General features: G+C 33.0%; 1 protein-coding gene across 7 annotated transcripts; it reads left to right on the forward strand.

Annotated features, from left to right (window-relative positions):
* The first annotated feature begins 625 nt into the window (after window positions 1–625).
* LOC130614099 (uncharacterized) lies at window positions 626–17,567 on the forward strand. Of its 7 annotated transcripts, XM_057435494.1 has the most exons (7): window positions 4,661–4,832; window positions 6,307–6,366; window positions 11,343–11,381; window positions 14,625–14,715; window positions 15,029–15,331; window positions 15,968–16,255; window positions 16,724–17,567. In XM_057435494.1, the coding sequence occupies exons 1-7, from the start codon at window positions 4,815–4,817 to the stop codon at window positions 16,729–16,731; spliced, it is 807 nt and encodes a 268-aa protein (XP_057291477.1). In that variant the 5' UTR covers window positions 4,661–4,814; the 3' UTR covers window positions 16,732–17,567. The 7 variants fall into 7 exon arrangements, with proteins under 7 accessions (XP_057291483.1, XP_057291481.1, XP_057291477.1 ...); XM_057435498.1 differs by lacking the exons at window positions 4,661–4,832; window positions 6,307–6,366 and adding an exon at window positions 627–833; XM_057435497.1 differs by lacking the exon at window positions 6,307–6,366 and having other exon boundaries at window positions 4,664–4,832.
* The last annotated feature ends 1,477 nt before the right edge of the window (window positions 17,568–19,044 follow it).

Consider the following 19,044-nt stretch of genomic DNA (forward strand, 5'->3'; position numbering starts at 1 on the left):
ATGATTTTGGAAGTATATAACGATATGTCGTTTTGCAATTCACATCGAAATGATATTCTGTCGTATAACGTAAGTCTCGTTTTGTTGTTATTATCACTGTCGATTTTGTCGTCGTTATTGTTGTTGTTGCAGCCGGTTTTGTTTTTATTATTTCTTAATAAATAAATTTTAGATTCTACATTTACCTCCTGAGTCGTATGTCAAACTTTCTCTTGTTTTTTAAAAGTGCTTTTAATAATTAAGATTACCTAAAACTAGTCGTTAGCCCGTGGAAAAATCCACGGTTCGCCCGTCGCAGCTAAGCTACCATTTTGCTTGACGGACGGACGGACGGACGGACGTACACGGGCATTATAATATAGATTAACCAATTAGAACTGTAGCTGCTTTTACATTTTCCTTTTCCTCCCTCTTCCCTTTTTCAATAAGGTACAATTATTTTGAAAATTATGATCCTGTTGTTTCAGTTGTTTCCGTTGCTCCAATATTTACTGATATATAACTATTTTATTAAGAGAACAAAAAGGTTTTAATAAACAATGAAGTTTACAATTGATTTAATAATTATTGAAGTTTGTGTTAAAAAAAACTAGAAATAGTAATAAAGGAGGTGAAATGGAAAAAGAATTTAAAATTTATACCATCTGCTTTAAAACATCTAGAGAAAAAAGAAAGAGACGAAGTGTTATACATTACACTACGTACATTTCTAAAGCTATCTAGCGCACATCAAAAGTAAGAATACAATTTGGTAACATAAAAGGAATCAAAAATTCTTCCTTTCCATCTTGGTTTGTTACATAGATTTTGGTCTTCTTGTGGCAATGGATGAGGTATATTTACGTTCTAATACTGATATTCTTGCAGTCGTAATTATAGCCGAAATATAGGGAAAATGTCAAAGTTTGTAGTATGTACTATCTACACGTATATAATTGCCACAAAGCTTCTTTGAGATAGAAACGGCATAGATATATATTAGAATTCTTGCGCAGGCCAAGAAGATAAAAGGCGCGCGAAAATAAAAATGGCGCCAAAATAAACGGAATAAAGGTGTCAAAAATAATTTAGTTGGAAAGTCTCTAAATGTGGTAACATGTTTGATGGAACCAGTTTGTGCTAATTGGATACCGAAACCATTTTTCTTTTCTGTTTTCTCTTTTCTTGACCATGTCCACACGTATTCTCATCGATATTAGCAACCTTATGCAATAATGTTTAGGACGGGAAGAAGTTGACGTCGTTGAACGTCCCGTCGTAAAAACGGCCGTCGTGATCTCCAATGTTAAGAAATTCGCTAAAAACGTATTTTCGAGATAGTAGAAATACACTTTTGCGTGCGTATGGCCAAGACTTAATTTCAGATGAAGAATCTTTCTTACTTTACGATTCAAACACAACTAAAAAACCCGATTTTCCGTTTTGGAAGTATAGAAATTTTGATTTGGATGCAATGACAGATGCTGACTGCCCTTCAGAATTTAGATTATACGGAGACGATATATATATCAACTCGCTGATTAACTCAACAATCCTAAAGAATTTATGTCTTACAATTGCTGTATTTTTAACGGTATCAAACCATTTTGTGTTTTTTTAAAAGATTTGCTTATTCTTCAAGGCATTCTGATCTTATTTCACGCTCTGCAAGGCCTGTTCTAAAGCTGTGCATAATACCCAGTACCATATGGATGGCATATACAAGAATTACCACTACTTATTTTTCTCACTCAACCAAGCCTGGCTTGCTCCAGATAAACTTAACTCTTATGCCGATACTATACACACTAAAGGAGCACTCCTTGATTTATGCTGGGGTTTCATTAAAATGGTACTTTGAGACCAGTTTGTTGCCCAGGTCAAGATCAGCTAGTTTTGTATAACGGACAAGGAAGGGTACATGGGATAAAATTCCAATCAGTTTTGGCCCTAAACTGGCTAATTGCTATTAAAAATCCCGTCGCCGATGCGCTCCCGTTCTCCCTGCCTAAGGTAGCATTAGCTTCCTTATGACCGCATACATCTCCGTAATACTTTGTGTAGCAATCATCTTCGTTCGACAGTTTATAAAACTTTATTCGATTGAAGCTATTCTGCCTCGTGTATCTAGGGAGTCTCTGGGATTTGAGGGGATTCCTTGGTATCACTAGGCTTTTTCAGCATTTGAGGTAGAGTAAGGCGATAGAGGGTACCAGTAATTGCGAAGCAGAAGCTAATTTTCTGGGATATGTGATACTCAAGCTACCGGATCTTATTACCTATTCTAGACCGTACCTGTGCTCACACGCAAGGAATGGAGTCGACATTTGTTCAAATCTCACTACGGTGAATTTTCTAAAAAAAATGTTTTCAAATTAGATCTTGTAAACAGCTTTCTTAACAACGATTAGGGAAGGTTTGGGAACGAGTTTGAATCTGTGACGTTGCAGCCTAATTTGTAACATTAATAGTTAGTTACGTAGTCGAGATTTTTAATGTCCATAAAAGATAGCTTTTTTGAACGTATTGTCGTTCATCATCCTTCTTTCTACGTAAACGTTATCTTTGCGGCCAGGGTTTATGTATGTAATATCCGATATATCAGAAGCATCGCTTAACCATTCTTAATCATCATCCATCAGTGTGTACGCTTACCTTCTTTGTCTTTCGATATACTTGATCCTTAACTTGTACCGTACCGGTTTATCCGGTGATGACATATTTCTTTTTCCCTGAACTGTGAGATAATGCTTTTTTCGGAGTCGGTAAAGTTTCCTTTCTTCGATCCCTTTCTTCTTTTATAATGCATTTAAATTATGGTATCCGAGCAAAGCAATCAAAAACAGCAAGTAACCAGTAATTTAAAAAAAACTTTATTCACAAGCTACCGGCTAGCCCTTTATTAATAATACCCGTATTTATTTCTCTCTACACAAAATGGTGACACTGTAGCGATAGATGTCTCTGAACGATTTTATAGCTGTGCTACAAACTATAATCTCTCTATTTGTTTTTCAGTAAACTGCTCTGTTAGGTAGTTTCACCCACGATGCGCGATTTTTTTCCTTCGATGACTTAAATAATAGATAGTTTTTACAAAAAGGCAGTGCACAAGAACCCATTGCGCTAATTTAAGGTGTGAGTAAGGGAAAGAAGTGCTATGTATTAAAAATCGTGAAACCAAAATTGAATGGTGGTCAATGCATTAACATAGTTATATTCCAAAAGCATATAAAATTATCTAATCAATAATCTAAACATTTTTTGAAAAAAAAATCTTAGATCATAAAAAAACGCTTTAAAAAAATGACCCCTTGTTTAGAAAATTTGTTCCATTTACAAAACTAGAAGATTTTCATACATTTTGTTTACAATTTTGTGTTCGCTATACATTTATCTCAAGAGCATTTTTGAATTATGCTTTGAATGTTTTTATTTTTAGAGATATTTCCCATCAAAGTTTAGTGCGAAATTATTCACGGCCTTTCGTCACAAAAAGTTTCATAAATCGAGTTGGTTTACATTCGCACCTTAATTCAAAGAAGCACCCGAAATGTATCATTTCTTTACAAAAAAAATCACCCCCCCCCCCTACTCAAAGCTTTTATTGTTTTGTAAATGGAGTTTAAAACGTATGCTATGCTCTCTGAAAAAATGAACTCTATGAATAATAAGAGTTTTAAAGATTTTTTAAAAGCTCATTATTTTCTGTATAATTCATTCGTCGCCATAGTAACATATATATTTTTAACACTTTCTGTATAATGTGCATATGTCTACTTACTTCCACACTTTGATAATAATGAAACAAGATGGGTAAGATAACAAATAATAAGAAGAAAGGACACAGATGATAAAGGTAAAAAAATGAAAAAATATATAACAAAATTCCACATAAAAATAACGAATGCTTTTTTATAATCTTTTGTGACGGTAATTTCATTATCATAAAAGTTCGCTCGTCTAAAGGTGAGTAAAAAATATTCTCAAGATGACATATTTATGAACATTCAGAAATGTGTTTTTTTGAGTACAATAAGTTATGTGTGCTATGAATGTAAAGTAGTTTTTTTGAATAAAGACATTCTTTCAGATTATTTTATTTTTTTTTTCTTTTCCATCAAAAAAGCTCGTATTCGATTCTATACGAATGTGTAAAACAAATTTTTTTTGAAAAAAATAAGATTTTTTCCCTTACTCACACTTTAAAAAGCATCCATTTCAATTAATTTCAATTCTATTATTTTTAAGATATTGAGATTTAATCTTTGTAAACAAATCAAATTTATGAGAAGAAACTTAAAAAGAAATCTGTTTCATATTTTTCCTTGTTTTTCTGTCCAAAATTTCATATCTTTATTTAAAATAAATATTATATGACTTAAATAGGCTTTCCAATGATATGAAAATCAAAAATAGCCAAAAATAACGAAAAAAATCGAGCTTTCAAATTGAAGTTATATAAACTATTTTTTCACAGGAGGTATGCTTTAACGCTCAAAAACTCTTCGAAGATAAGCAGTGTATTAGCCTCACACGGCTTCTTCCTTCTTGTCGGTTGCGGTTATAGTTAATAGAGAACAATTAAGACGCACCTAAGCTAAAAGGTCATTTCCTTTTTGTCATTTCATACATTAAATGCAATTGCTAGCACAAAAGAAAGTATTTCTGTGGCACGTTATATTACCATAGAAGCAATATGTAATGGATATGACACTAATTCACATGTGTTTGATGATTTGACAACGAAATGGTTAACTGTGTCTCAAACTTTAACATACGTTTCTTAAAAATACAGACATTTTGAACGAGTGCACTGTTCAAAGTTGTACAGGATGGTTTTCCACAGTTTGGTAAGAACTTCCTACACTTTAATTTTATAAAACCTAACTTGAAGTCAGGCTTGGTTTATGCTATGTTTTTAAAATTCGTAACACATCTGTATTTATGGTACTTGTGTTTTATGTTAACCGTTTCTGTTTTATGTGCGCACTATTAAGCTTCCAAACTACCATAAGAAGGTTTTTTTAGGAATAATTTCTTAAATAATTGTTTCTTTTAATGATAATAATTTCTGTTTGAACACTTATAGCAACAAAATATAAGATAACCTTTTGGGAACATTTAAATCACAGACAGGCTAGACACATGATGTTATTTTTATAATCTAGAACAAAATCCTAGTTGAGTATGGTTTTACTATGTTCTTTTTTTTTAGCAGAACCTTAACCTCTACGTTCTGTAGGTTCTTATAACAAACATGCAGTTAGTAAAGAGCGACTAAATTATGCGCAAGTGCCTTTCGCCAACTACAATTTTTAGCCGACTTTTTCACCAATAACATAAAGAGCCAGTCTCTAGGATGAAAGCTAAGAACATTAAACTTAACTTACTTTTAGGTTTTCATAGGTATAGACACGTTATAACGTCATAAAAAACCATACTTTTTGTGTTCAACCTGAGTCCTGAAAACTCATAGAGCCTGGAGCCCGTTTTACTTAAAATGCTTTGAAACTTTTCATTTTAACAAAAAAACATAAGAAATATCTCTAATTTTAGCCTCATATTTCTTGTAAACGTGCTTTTATATATATAAAAAAAATCGTAGTCAATAAATACCAAAGTGCATTGAAATTTAGAATTATTACAAGATTGTGATTTAACTCTTAGACCCCGATGTACGCAAACTCGGCGTCTCAGTAAGGCTGAAATACCGACGTGTCGGCTATTAGCTATAACTCGTGATGACTTAACTTTGAGATATCACAATGGAGGTCAATATGACAAAATTAAATTTCTATTCGGTAGTGCTTTGGTTCACCAACTTTGAGGTGGGAGGCGGCTAGGGGCGAACAATAATGGAAATTTGGGGTTCTTCGTAAAAAATGGTGTGAAGTCTAAAAGTTAAACATTTGTTTAATAAACTAATTATAATAGTTAAAAAGTTTGTATCATGTTGATATTTTACAACTTATCGAGCGCTAATAACTTAAAAAACATAACCGGATATTACCCGGAAATACCATAGGTTAAAAGAAACAACACATCACATAAAATACTTGTAATGCCTTTCGTTCATGAGGTCATTGTCCAGACAATGGCGTCACACTGGGTTGTCAGAATAAATTGTTTATGAACGTTCGTTATGCTTGTGTTTAAAAGCACGGTCAACTAAATAAAATTAAAAACATTTTATAACCACTTTGATATCTGCTTATATTCTATCAAAACAACAACAAAAATTCACTCACGTACGAATGTTTGTGAAATTGTTGTTAAATATAAAATATATTTTGTTCATCCGTTCATTTATTCACAACATGATAGACTTATAGAGGGAATTTACGAAGAAGTTTGCTTAAAAAGATTATGAGGTACCTGAAACAAGTAAGCGTAAATATTTGTTTGTTTGTTTGTTTGTTTTTATTTATTTTGCGTATTGTGATATTACCTTTTCGGTTTAACCGTCGTCCGCTCTTATATTTTTTACATTTTTACAACCAACCTGTTTCCGGACATACTCTTAACACCCATGCAGCTCCATAGTGTAATGAACGGCTGGTGTAATACTGCTCGCGAATACTGCTCTTTTAACGAATATTTGTCTTGTTAAAGTTATCTTAATATTTAAGACAAAATGATTTGTAAATGCATATAGGTATTGAAAATTCATAATTGCAGTATATTTCATTTTTTTATGATAGTGGACGAAATGTAATAAGATTACATTAATAAGATTATTAATAACATTACTGATAATACGCCAGTAACCCACTCTCTTTTTCTTTGCGTTGTTAAATTTTTGCGGTGCAAATTATTTTTACTTAAGCAAGCGTTTCATTAACTAAGTCCGTTAGTCCGGTATCAATTTAAACACGGGGTGAAGGTGGGGGGGGACAAAATAAATACGAATATATCAAATTATGTGATAGCCCGATGTAATGTTGATGATGGTAAATAGTTAAAAATTAATAACAAGCAGGTGACCTGTTTGTTTTATGTCTTTTTCACCGTTGATTAAATCATTTCGTTTTAATATTTTAACATGTCAAAAGACAAAAAGCGAAATATCCAACTCGCAATTCTATGACTTTAAATAAATATTTCACAGTTAAATACTTCACTGCTAACATATTTTGGCTTCTTCTCAAATACACTTTGTAAAGGGAGCTACAACTTTTTTCAATAGGATATATTCCAATTAGTTTCCTAGGCAACATATATCGTCAACGGCGAACGATGACTCAATATATATCCTACAGAGGCATCTTATTCATAAAAAACACGCACGGAGAAGCTTTCATTTTACGCACAGCTCTGGTTATCTCCTGCTCGAGTTAAAGTTGTGTTAGAAGTTATTCTTTTAATATTACAGAACATAAATATATCAATAGAACTCGTTTATTTTAACTCTAGCTAGCCAGTGCTTTGTTATAAACAAGGAAGCATCTTCTCCGTGTGTGTTTTAAAGCTAGGTCATATTTGTTACCATGGAAACACCGTAAAGTAAATGAAAAAAATGTATATAGTAAACATCTAAGAGGGAGAGCTTGTAGTTATTAGTTGTATATTCATTAACCTTATTAGAACCCCCTCCTTGCAATTAAAAACGTTTGATCCTCTGTCCATGACCATATTTGGAAAAACTTTTTGTATATATTCACATTCATTGAATTTTATTTCTTTTTCATCTATGTCCGATTTTCACACGATCCGGAAATTTGCTGTCTGTCTGCCTGTCTGACCAGCACCTAATCTGAGCACAGCTAGTTTCGCCACTTCAGATATGAAGTAAAACACCGTATTGTTATTACTATATGGATATGACCTGGTTAATAAAACTTTATTTTTAATTAAGCATAAACTAGTTACCAGTCTTTTGTGTGTACTTTTCTAGAAAAGAAAAGCTAGTACCAATTGTGAGCAGTTAGTTAAATAGAAAATGGATTGTTATGTATTAGAATGAGAAATAGGGATTGAGATTGACCGTTAGTCACGCCCAAACAATATTTTACGCTTCAGTTCCTTAAATATTTTTTGTTCTGCACCTTAAGAATGCGCTATAGTTATATATATTCACCAAAAGTGACACAAACTGGAGCAACTAAGTAAATTTGAATTCTTAGTATGAGAAATTACTATAAACTAGTCGTTAGCCCGTGGAAAATCCACGGGTTCGCTAGTCCTTTTATACCGCATTGCGTGCTTCTCGCTATTGCGCACCTAAGCTACCATTTTGTGTGAAAGACAGACAGACGTATACGGGTATTATAATATAGATATGTTGTAAAAAATGAGTTAGTAAATCTTTCTCAGTATTTTTCTTTGACTCTTTTTTAACAATGGTTTAAAGCATAGCTAGTTATATTAAACACACGTGAAAAACAAACAAACGAATAAAAATTCTTTATCATTACAAAGGCTTACAAAATGTGCTTACAAAAAGCACGGAATGTGTATTAATTAAACAGCATTAGAAAGTTATCTATCAAAACACTTGAAGATCAAGATCTTTATATAGGATCCTTAAAATAAGAGATTACATTACTAAACGTTCTCTTATTAATCTGAGAAACTTTTAAAAATTTTGCAATGCAAATGTTGGATTTATGCATGGGAAGATGAATTCTATTATAAAACTGCGTGGCTTTTGATAATTAGTTAAATGCTGTTAGCGAGTTTTGCTGTCGAAAGCTACTTGAAAAGCTCGTATTTTAACAAGTTTTTGTAATATTTTCACAACCTTTGAGTTAGAGACAGTGTAAACAAAAAAAAGTTAATTTAAGTTGAGTTGTTTAAAGAGATTTTCTTTATTCTGTTTTTGAACACGTAGAAACAAAAAGTTTATTAAAAAAATAAAGATATTAAAAAGAAAAGACGAATCAAAATATTTGATGAAAAGTTTTTCTTTTGTTTTTGCATATGTGTTGCCAGTCATCGAAGTGGGTTTGGCTTATAATATTATTTATTTGAGATCGTATAACTATATATGATCATTCAGATTGCTTTCCAAAAAAAGGTTTTAGTTTGAAAAAGAAATATTGGTTATCAAGAAGTTAGCGTTGTGCAAAAATATGGCCCGAGATAGAATTCACAGTGTAAGTGGAAGATATTTTTATTTTTGTGTGTTTCGCCTAATAAGTCAAAAACGTTCATGCATATTTTAAACGGATGTGTTAATGTTGGTAGGAACATAGAGTTTGTGTCCTTTGGATGTCCTTCTTGGTTTGAATTGACAATTCACATGCTGATTTTTTTAACATTGCTATAAACACTGCCTAAGAATATTAAAGTATTTCCAATCACATCTTTTTCTGTACTGAACTTTCTGGTAACGGGATTCCTGACAGCATTAGCTATAGTTGGATGTGTATACAGTAACTTTTGTCGAGATAGAGTTGATCCAACATATCGTTAAGTAAGGACTTCTTTAAATATGTTGTAAGGGAAAGTGAGGATGATCATTTTTTCCCCGTTAGTTAGTTTTAGTTTCATTATATTTGATACAGTATTCACATTTTTGTACATGAACTGTTTTCAAAGATGATGTGAACATCTTCCTTTTCAAACGTTATTTTGAACGTAAGTTGGGTTCGAATAAAGAATTAAAAAAAAAGGCATTTTCAAAATGGCTGACAACAAAACTGGCAAAAAGTAGCGGTGAGAGAAGAAGTTGTTTCCATATTTCCAGTCAATATGGTGTCACATTTTGCCCTGAGCTTTTGGTAAAGTTATTCCACGCATTTTTTTACTGTGAAAACTCTTATTGAAGTTTTTTAAAGCCGTTCCAAAGTTTCAATTACATACTTGAAGATTTAAAATTTATAGAGCGTTAAGTGCTTAAGTACGTTTATACTTACAACTGTGTACAAACTTAATGGTGACAATGTCGGACAGCTGTCCAAATAATGTGTACAAACTTAATGGTGACAATGTCGGACAGCTGTCCAAATAATGTGTACAACCTTCATGGTGACAATGTCGGACAGTCCAAATAATGTGTACAAACTTCATGGTGACAATGTCGGACAGTCCAAATAATGACGATATATAATAAGCATATATTGCGTGTCCATTCGTTGAATATCAACATTTATCCAGGCGAATCACAGCAATTTTAAAAATCTTTTAACCAATCAGGTACAGGTATTAAGTATAAAACAGGAGAAATTCATACTTAAAGAACTTGATTGGAAAACAAAATTTTTTTAGTTTCGTTAATTGATACCGGTGAGATATCAAGAACTATGGGTAAATTAATAACAAGTTTTATTTAGCCAAGGTATAGTAGTATTGTCTTCCCTGGAATGGGTAAATTGATATTCAAAAACAGTCTTAATCATTTTAAACTACCTTCAAGCAATTTTGGTATAATAATTAAGTTTAAAACAGAGGATATAACGCTTAAAAGGCTTGAATAATTGAAATCGACATGAAATTGATCATAAATAGAAGCAAAACAAAATTAAAATCAGCGTAAAGTTTTTGCATATTGCTATAGACAGTTTCATGATAAATTATACTAATATCCTACGTTTATCTAACAACGGATCCCTGCGCTATTACTTATTTATTTTTTTCACTTCACGCTGTAACATAAACGTTTTCTTTGGAGCACGCATCCGGTTTTGAAAAGACTTTTTTTTTCAACAAATAGCTTTTCGACTGCTGGGCCGCGATTGGTGGCTGAGGAAAAGAACTACATGATTTATATATGGTGCCGTGGAATAACCAATTCTTTTTGTTTATAAAACATGTGAAGCAATTTTATGACAGCTTAGTCGTAAGGACTAGGTTTTAACTTATGGTGGTCCAACTGTGTGGCAGTCATTTCCCGGATATTTCCGTGACCCGTCGCCTGAGTGTTAAGAAAACTTGAGTAAAAATGTAAATTGCTCAAAACGAGTTAGTTAGACAAAACTTTACCAATCATCTCGCTAAGATGGGCATTTTCAACTTTACAATCCTCTATCTCTATAATAATAGTCGTCGTCTGTCTCTCTCTGCACAAAATGATACCGCGTAGCGGGACATACGAAATGCGATAAATGAAGGATGGGCGATCCGGTGGATTTATCCTCGACCCACTGACTAGTCTCTACAATAAAAGCCATCGTCTGTCTGTTTGTCTGTGTGTTACGGAAACACGAAATGCGATATATAAAGGACGAGCGACCCCGTTGACTAGTGTTTGTTGAATTTTGAGTGGGTTTTTAATAGAAGCTTTTGGAATGCTACGTATTATTAAGACGTTTATACAGTTCTTTCACAGTAACATATTGTAATAATATAGCTATGCACTATTTCGTTGTGCCATGAAAGACTCTACCAAATGTTTTAGTGTATGTCATTTAATTTTTTAGAAATCTGATGAAAAAGAAGGTAGTCGAAGTGGTTCAAAGGTAAGTTCGCAATCTTATATTTAGCAGGCCTTCTCGTCACTCTTTATTCGAGGTGAAATGAAGTACTACATAAATTACTTTTCCCGCCATCAAAGTTTAGTTACGCGAGAACTCTTTTGAATGTTGGCTAAAAGTCTAGTAACCGTGTAAACTGACCCTTATATTGCTAACGAATTTTAATTTTTTAATAATTTTCGATGTTTTATTAACGTGTCTTTTCCAACGAGATTTAATCTCGAGCACAAAGCCAACATAGCAAGAGCGGATCAACTGGGATGGAAGCAGGTAATGCAAAAGGAAAACTTGATTTAAAATCATAAATTTCAATAAGAGAACACATTGATTGTTTCTTATTCATCTATTTCGGTGACAAAATGGCGAATGAAACGTAGAAAAAAACACTGGTTTACCAGACATCGCTAGTTACTACAGTATTTTTATAGTCTGTCTTGTTCATCATCGTTAAATGAGCGTGGGGTTAAAATGTTTTTTTTATTAGAACCTAGTGTAATAAAAACATTTAGCCTAAGACTTGGCCAGATAGTAAAAACACTTAACAACCTGCTGATTCTTAATACAGTTTTTAAGCTTGGAAAAATGTAGTGTTGCAACGCTTTCTAGAGAATCACATAAGGTAGCAATCAGCAAATATTTGTAATGATTATTCAGTTCAAAACGGCATAGGAACAATTTTAGCCTGAATTCCTTTGATAAGTAAGTACATCTCCATTTGCAATAGCCTGTATTGTAGACCAGAAGTCACACTACTAATCAAAATAAACTGAATACAACCTTGGAGTAAAGCAAGCTTAATGCAAAAGAGAAGAGCGTGATATCCGTTTAGTTTTTTTGGAATGTAAGTAATATTACTTATATTGGCAAGGAGGAATTCCTAAACTCAAAAAGCAAGTTTGTAACCACCCAAAAAGGATGAACGCTTAATCAAACATGGGTGGTTAATTAATGAGGAGGGGACTTAAGGTGTTTTTTAGGCCATACCTCTTATTCAAAGAAAGGGGGGATTTAATTCATGCATCGCGATAAGCAAAGAGTAAAACACAACTTTAAAATAGAAATGACTTATGGTGGTATTATTGATGTGAGATTTTGTAATACAAGAAACATAGAGAAAGAAATGGCCACAATTATTGCGACGAAAAGATTGTCATATCTCAGGATCTGTTTTGTAGCTCTTGTTGTACAAGAATTTTATTAAATCCAGCTAAACTAATATCGGGAGAATATAAGAAAATGTTGACTAATTTAAAAACTAATGACTCTTTTATTAAAGGTCATTATTATTAATAGTTTTTTTCATCGGCGTATCAAAGTTATTAGCTTGAACAAATGATCGAACATCAAGATGATAATACACATATAACTTTTTTATATTTTATAACTTTTTTTCTTATCTCAGCTTTAAGGAAGTTTAGGATTTAGAGTTAGTTTTTTTGGATATCTTGCAATATGCACGGCATGTTCAAAGCAAGTAGCATCGAATGTTTACAACAAATTTTAAATGATGATAAGAAAAAGAAGAGGCAAAAACATTGTCAGGTAACGTTTGTGGTTAGTCCTGATTACCTCAGTAAAAGTCAACAATTAGTTAACTGAATCATTCTCTTAGAGGATACATTTATAGCGAACACCTGTCTATGGAAGACACTTCTGGAACGGATGAAATGACGCTATAGAGAGGTCTATACATTATCTCATGATAAAGTAGACAGTCTCCACTATAGTGAGGTGTCTAACCTCTGTATAAGAGCCCCTATAGCGAATACTGTTTTCCACATCCCGATGGTGTCCATTATAGAGAGGTGTTATAACGCAATTTTGTATAATATTATTTTCCGTTCTACTGACAGAAAACCTCGGCTCGGTTTTATTAGTCTTTTGATGAGACCAAATGGCGAGTGAGACCAAAGACGATAGAAGTATGAATCTGCCTAGCGTTCAGCATGAGAATAGGATTCATATATTTGACAGTTGTCTAGCTGAGCGGTTCCTCTGTCTGCTCGGCTTTCGTAGCTTAAAGAAAATATGCGACTATATAATCTAATTAGCGCCCTGGGGAAGGTAATAGAATAGGCATTACAAGTGCAACGGGACCCTTAATCATTTTTGTCTTAAATAAATACTGTTTTTCTTATCAAAGATTTTGAATAAAAATTAATCGTTACCTGGTTGCATTAACAAATACATTGTACAATCAAAAAAAGGGCTCGTTTGTCCCTAGTTTTAAGTTTAAAGCGGCACTTACATTTGCACCTTGTTAGTATTCTTCTTCTTTAAGTTACTTTAAAATTTTAACGCATTCATTAATTCGTTGAATTCAATACAGCCCCGCCTGGTTACTCAGAAATTTCACTTTCCGAAATGTTTATATAACAAATTTTACACTATCAATGCATATGAATATATGCACACTTTACGCATCAAGAAGATGATTTTTTATTTGCAAATTTTTTTTAGTTATTTCTTACTTGTTAATAAACATGTCTTCTAAAAGTCATGCTTCACGACTAACAACAATAATTTTTGCGAATGTCTTTCGAATATCTATTATTTATTGGCATATAATTTTGACGAAACTTGATCCATTATTCTAGCGTATAATTCTAAAAATGTTAGAATATATGCATTAAAAACGTATGTACGTTTGGTAAATCTTGAGAGTATGTTTGATTGCTTTTTGTTTACGTCCCAGATTGTTATTACTTAATGCAGCTTAAAGTATCTCTCATAAACAACTAGAGTTTAATTTTATTGATCCTAACCTAACAAACTGTGTTCGCTTGTTGTTGATTGAATCTGATATTCTAACTATGCTCCGAGTGGGGAAATCTTTTACCCTTACAATACTAAACGCATTCTGAGCAGTTCGTCACATAACATGCAAATAGTGGAATCATCAGGCTTGTCAGAATTTATTTATTTATATCAGAACGTATTTTAAACAGGAGATTTCAAAACAGTATTGAAGGAACACAAATGTTTTCACCGTGGAAGAGGTCAGGTTTAGCGACTTAGTCTGTGTCATGTTTCCCAAGAAAAGAGATACAGGAGTGAACGATGGCCATTTTTTTAAATGTTTATTGAGTAAATATGTTTACGGTATATTTAAGTGTTTGTCAATATTTGTCCATCACAGTTTCTTGTGGCACCTTCAATATACTATTAATTGCAATATCGACCTGGTTTGTTTTAAGTATCTAGCTAGGTACCTATTTCATAATTTAGAGTACAGACAGTGGCTCAGAGCAAGATGACCAAAACGGCAACATTCAAGCAGCAATACCAGAACAACCTAAGAAAAAACCACAGGGTCAAAGTAAGTTTTTGTAATCTTTCTTTTCCCGCCTTTATTTAAGTGTAGTAACTTTTATAATCTTTTCAGTTTTCCCTCCTTTTTCGTTAAAAAAGAGTCTCACTTATAACTCTGTTTATCGGATCGTTAGCTGAAGATTTTAGGGATTTTAGATATAGATTATTTTTAAACTTTTGTTTTCAATTCGGAATATCATCCTTCTTTTCTATTTCCGGACAGAATGTCAGAGATTCGCTAACTCGATATTACTTTCTTCCTAGTAATGTTGCATTTTTTCAAACAAAATATATATTAGTTATCTGTATTTCTTTTGCAGTTCGTGCTGGACTTCGTTCGTTATATTGCGACAAGCCAGTTCGCGTAAAGTTTGTCAATCATTCTGGAAAAGAAGTTCAGTTGTATTGGATAAATTACGTTGGTGAATGTGAAAAAGCTTTCAAAATTTTGGATGGCAAGTGTGAAGTCATTGACACATATGAGACACATCCGTGGATTGCCGCGAATGCAAGGAACAAAAAAGTCCACCATGCTTTCACAATAGGAAATAACTTAGTATACTACCCTATCCTTGGTCCAAATGGCGGAAAATACACTGTTGCTGAAATACGGAAAGCACCAGGTAAATAGAATAATTAATAATGTCTCGGGGAGTTATTGTTTTTTCCCTGTAACATTTCTTGCATCTAAAAAAGAGTTGCAATACCTTTCTGAGACTTAGATGGAATTTAAATAAATGCTTTACTTTGCCTAAACCGATGTGTATTCTAAAATCAAAGTGGATTTCCGTCTTTTTTACACACGGTTTTACTTTGTTGGAAGTCTTTATTCACCTCAACACTTTTACCAAAAAGATCAACGTGAAATTCAGACAAATTGAGTGTCATTTTGCGGGGTAGGTATAACGTAAACAGTTCAAAGCCTCCTATCGGAAACTAAAATGGTATTACTTCACTTCGAGCGAATGGAAACTTCATTTAAAATCCGTCTTATATTGACTAATGGTATACTATTTATATTAAAATACCCGTATACCTCTGTCTGCCATGCAAAATGCTAACCGTAGCGAGAAACTGAAATGCGGTAAAAAAAGGATAGACGAACTCGGTGATTTATCTACGGGCCACAGACTAGGAACATTTGTCTGTTTTTATACATGTTTTGTTTATAAATTGCTAAGGTACTTTGTTTTTTTAAACACTAATCACTAATGATCTACTTTATGCCAGTTGTTGACATTAATTTCTTTTTATATTAGAAAAACTAGCAGATCTTATTTCTAAACCAAACAACATTGAAGTCATGATCAAGTTTATTAACAGAACGTCAAGACCAGCCTTTCTTGAAATGATAAACAGTGAAGGAGATAGAGAATTGAAATACACACTTGCAGCCGGTCAAAGTTGGACTGTCGCGACGCAAGAAAAGACATATTGGATTACAACGATGGACAGGGAGACAGATGAAGGTCTATTGTTGAATTACGGATGGTATTATTCGCCGGTGAAAACAAGAATGAAGAAAGAAAGATGTTATATCACAGACTGTAAGTATGTTTTGTGTCAGTGGGTACGACTAAGCATTTACCCTTAGTTAAATGTTCTGAATAAAAAAATTGTAAAAGTTGATTTTAATTTTCGTGGGTTGAACACACTCCCGTTCATAATTTTTGGAAATTGGCAGAATTTTCACATTTCCCATAACGGAAATCAGGAAGTAGACCATACTGATTATCAGTAAGAATTATCACTGTTTGAGTTCAAGTCTGTCTGTGAACATTAAGAAGTGAACTTTAACAAGTTCAAAGTGCGTGGATCAAGTATGAAAAGGCTGTAATTGATTTTTCATGTATAAGCTCTTTGAAATTAAGCATTTATTCCAATAATGTTATAAATTCTATTCTAAATGCTTTAAAAAACTTTGAAATAAAAATCGTGTCACATTATTCAAATAACTGGGCTTTAGCGAAACAAGATTTCCTGTGTTTCATGCTTGCTTGTGTTTAAAATTTCAGATATATAAATCCCTTCATGGCACGTAACTATTATTGGAGATGTATCAAGACGAGATACTAACTTCAGTCGTGTCAGTAAGGACTTGGACGTTGCAGAATAGTGTAGAATTCTCCACAACATCGAAGAGAATCCGAACTCACAATGGACGCACTTTATTCAAAGTACCACATATTGTAACGGGATCCTAAAACTATTTTACGACTTTTATATCAGTTAATAACACTGTATTTTATGAGAGGTTGAAAAATGTCAGAGTTAAGAAATATGTAAATTAAGACTTTCACTGGTTTATAATTTGTGATTCTCTAAGTACCAGAAAAAAAATCAATAAGGCCTGAACATTCTTATACTGTTTTTAAGATTTAGATTTCAGCTCGAGTTTAAATGTCCACCCTGCCTGCAGATGAACTTAATTCTCGATATGCGCAGATACAAAGTAAACCACAGTTTAACTACTTCAAAATTTATTAACACCGAACTTAGTTTCTACTACTTCAAATACTGCACCTTATTTAGAAAGTCGTTTGTAAACAACAGTTGAGCGGAAAATTGGATCTTAAATACACAACACAAACGAAATGCGAATTTTTAAAAGTGTAATAATAAATAGTAAAAACTGGTGACACAAAATAACACGTCGTATAAGACAAAGTTTAGAATTTAGTGTAATAAACCCAAGTAGAAGAATTTGGGCTTAAATCATAACGTTGCTTCTTTTTTAATATATGTGATTATAACTCGTCTGATTGCAGTTTTTGTTGTTGTTTTTTTCATCTTTTTGTATTTAGTGTGTTTTATTTATTAAAAATTTATAGCTAAAATGAAATAAATTATGTAATTGTATTGCTTTTTTTATTTAGTCACCTAAAACCTTACTCAAAACATATTTAGATAGCATGGCAAATGTCAAAGATAATTGGTTATGATATAGCTTATTTCTATACAAAATTTACAAAATCGAGACGTCTCGATGTTGATTTGTTTATTGTAGCATGTTCATGTTTATTGTAACATATCTAAAAAGTACATATACACAAATGAGGAGTCAAAGCGACGAGGAGACTTTTTACAAGTGGCTCAACACATCCAGTTGCTCCACACACAGCAAGTAGCTTAACGCACAACTAGTTGCTCCACACACAACTAGTTGCTCCACACACAACTAGTTGCTCCACACACAACCAGTTGACCCACACACAACTAGTCGCTCAACACATAACTAGTTGCCCATTACACAAATAGTTGCTCCACACACAACTAGTTGATCCACACACAACTAGTCGCTCAACGCACAACTAGTTGATCTCCACACACAGCCTGTCGCTCAGTACACAACCAGTCCCTCCACACACAGCTAGTCGCTCCACAGCCAACTAGTCGCTCCACACGTTTTCGTTATTACTCTCTTAATTTTACTTTGCTAAGTCTTATTCGTCGCAAATTTCATCATTTTAAAATAGCCATAAAAAACAAAATAATGTGGCCATTTGGAAGGGGGTACAGCCTAAAAACAGAGTGGCAAGTCAGGAGACAAACATATGTATACATTCCCGAGGATACCTTACTTTTCCTTTCCTTTTTTTTCCTTTTCAATGCTTGAAATTTGATGGTTATCATTGCTGCTTTTAAGAGATTTACGAACGAAAAAACACATTTTTTAATTAGAAGATCAAAAATATAACCAAGTTGATCATTAATCATTGGTCCTTACTTCTTTATTGTTCTAAACAATAGACCTATTGTGTAGAGCAAAAGAAAAAAGCGTGTATGCTATTTTAAAAAGTGTGCTCAAAATTCCTAAAAATCGGAATGCATTTTAGTGAGGAATCTAGAGAGAAAATTTTCCGATTTATCATACATCTTAGGTTTCGAATTCTCAAGTTAACTTCGCTTACTTGAGTCTTTGTGTCAAAAACGAACCATTCTTCTGTTATGATGTTGGTATTTGCTATTCACTGATCAGAATTTTGCAGAGCCAGTTACCAACTTACCACAGTTTGTTTAATTTTTTGTACATTTCTGTTCCTTTACAATATCCCAATGATACGGTAACGGCCGTGTACAACGTTGAGCAGCCAAATTTTGTTGCATATTTTTGGCATCAAAAGTTATAGTGGCGCCCTGTTCTCTATTTTTGTGGGCATCTTGCAGCAAAAAATTTATCCACAATTACTACGTTGGAGAAAAATTTGTATTAGCTTGCGTTTCTGGAGGAAAACGAAAAATGCGGGGCTGAACTGAAGCAAAAAACGCTGCAATAAACCATTGGTTGTCCTAACTGCAGAATGATCCCCCCTTGATAAAAAAAAATGTTTCTGAA

This window comes from Hydractinia symbiolongicarpus, chromosome 11 (genome assembly GCF_029227915.1).
Source record: "Hydractinia symbiolongicarpus strain clone_291-10 chromosome 11, HSymV2.1, whole genome shotgun sequence".
Classification (NCBI taxonomy): Eukaryota; Metazoa; Cnidaria; class Hydrozoa; order Anthoathecata; family Hydractiniidae; genus Hydractinia; species Hydractinia symbiolongicarpus.

Bases quoted from the DNA above. Each gene is read 5' to 3' on its own strand.
- LOC130614099 (XM_057435494.1), top strand. The intron at 6,367-11,342 runs GTAAGCGTAAAT...TTAATTTTTTAG, and splicing joins TTATGAGGTACCTGAAACAA to AAATCTGATGAAAAAGAAGG. The intron at 15,332-15,967 runs GTAAATAGAATA...TTTTTATATTAG, and splicing joins TGAAATACGGAAAGCACCAG to AAAAACTAGCAGATCTTATT.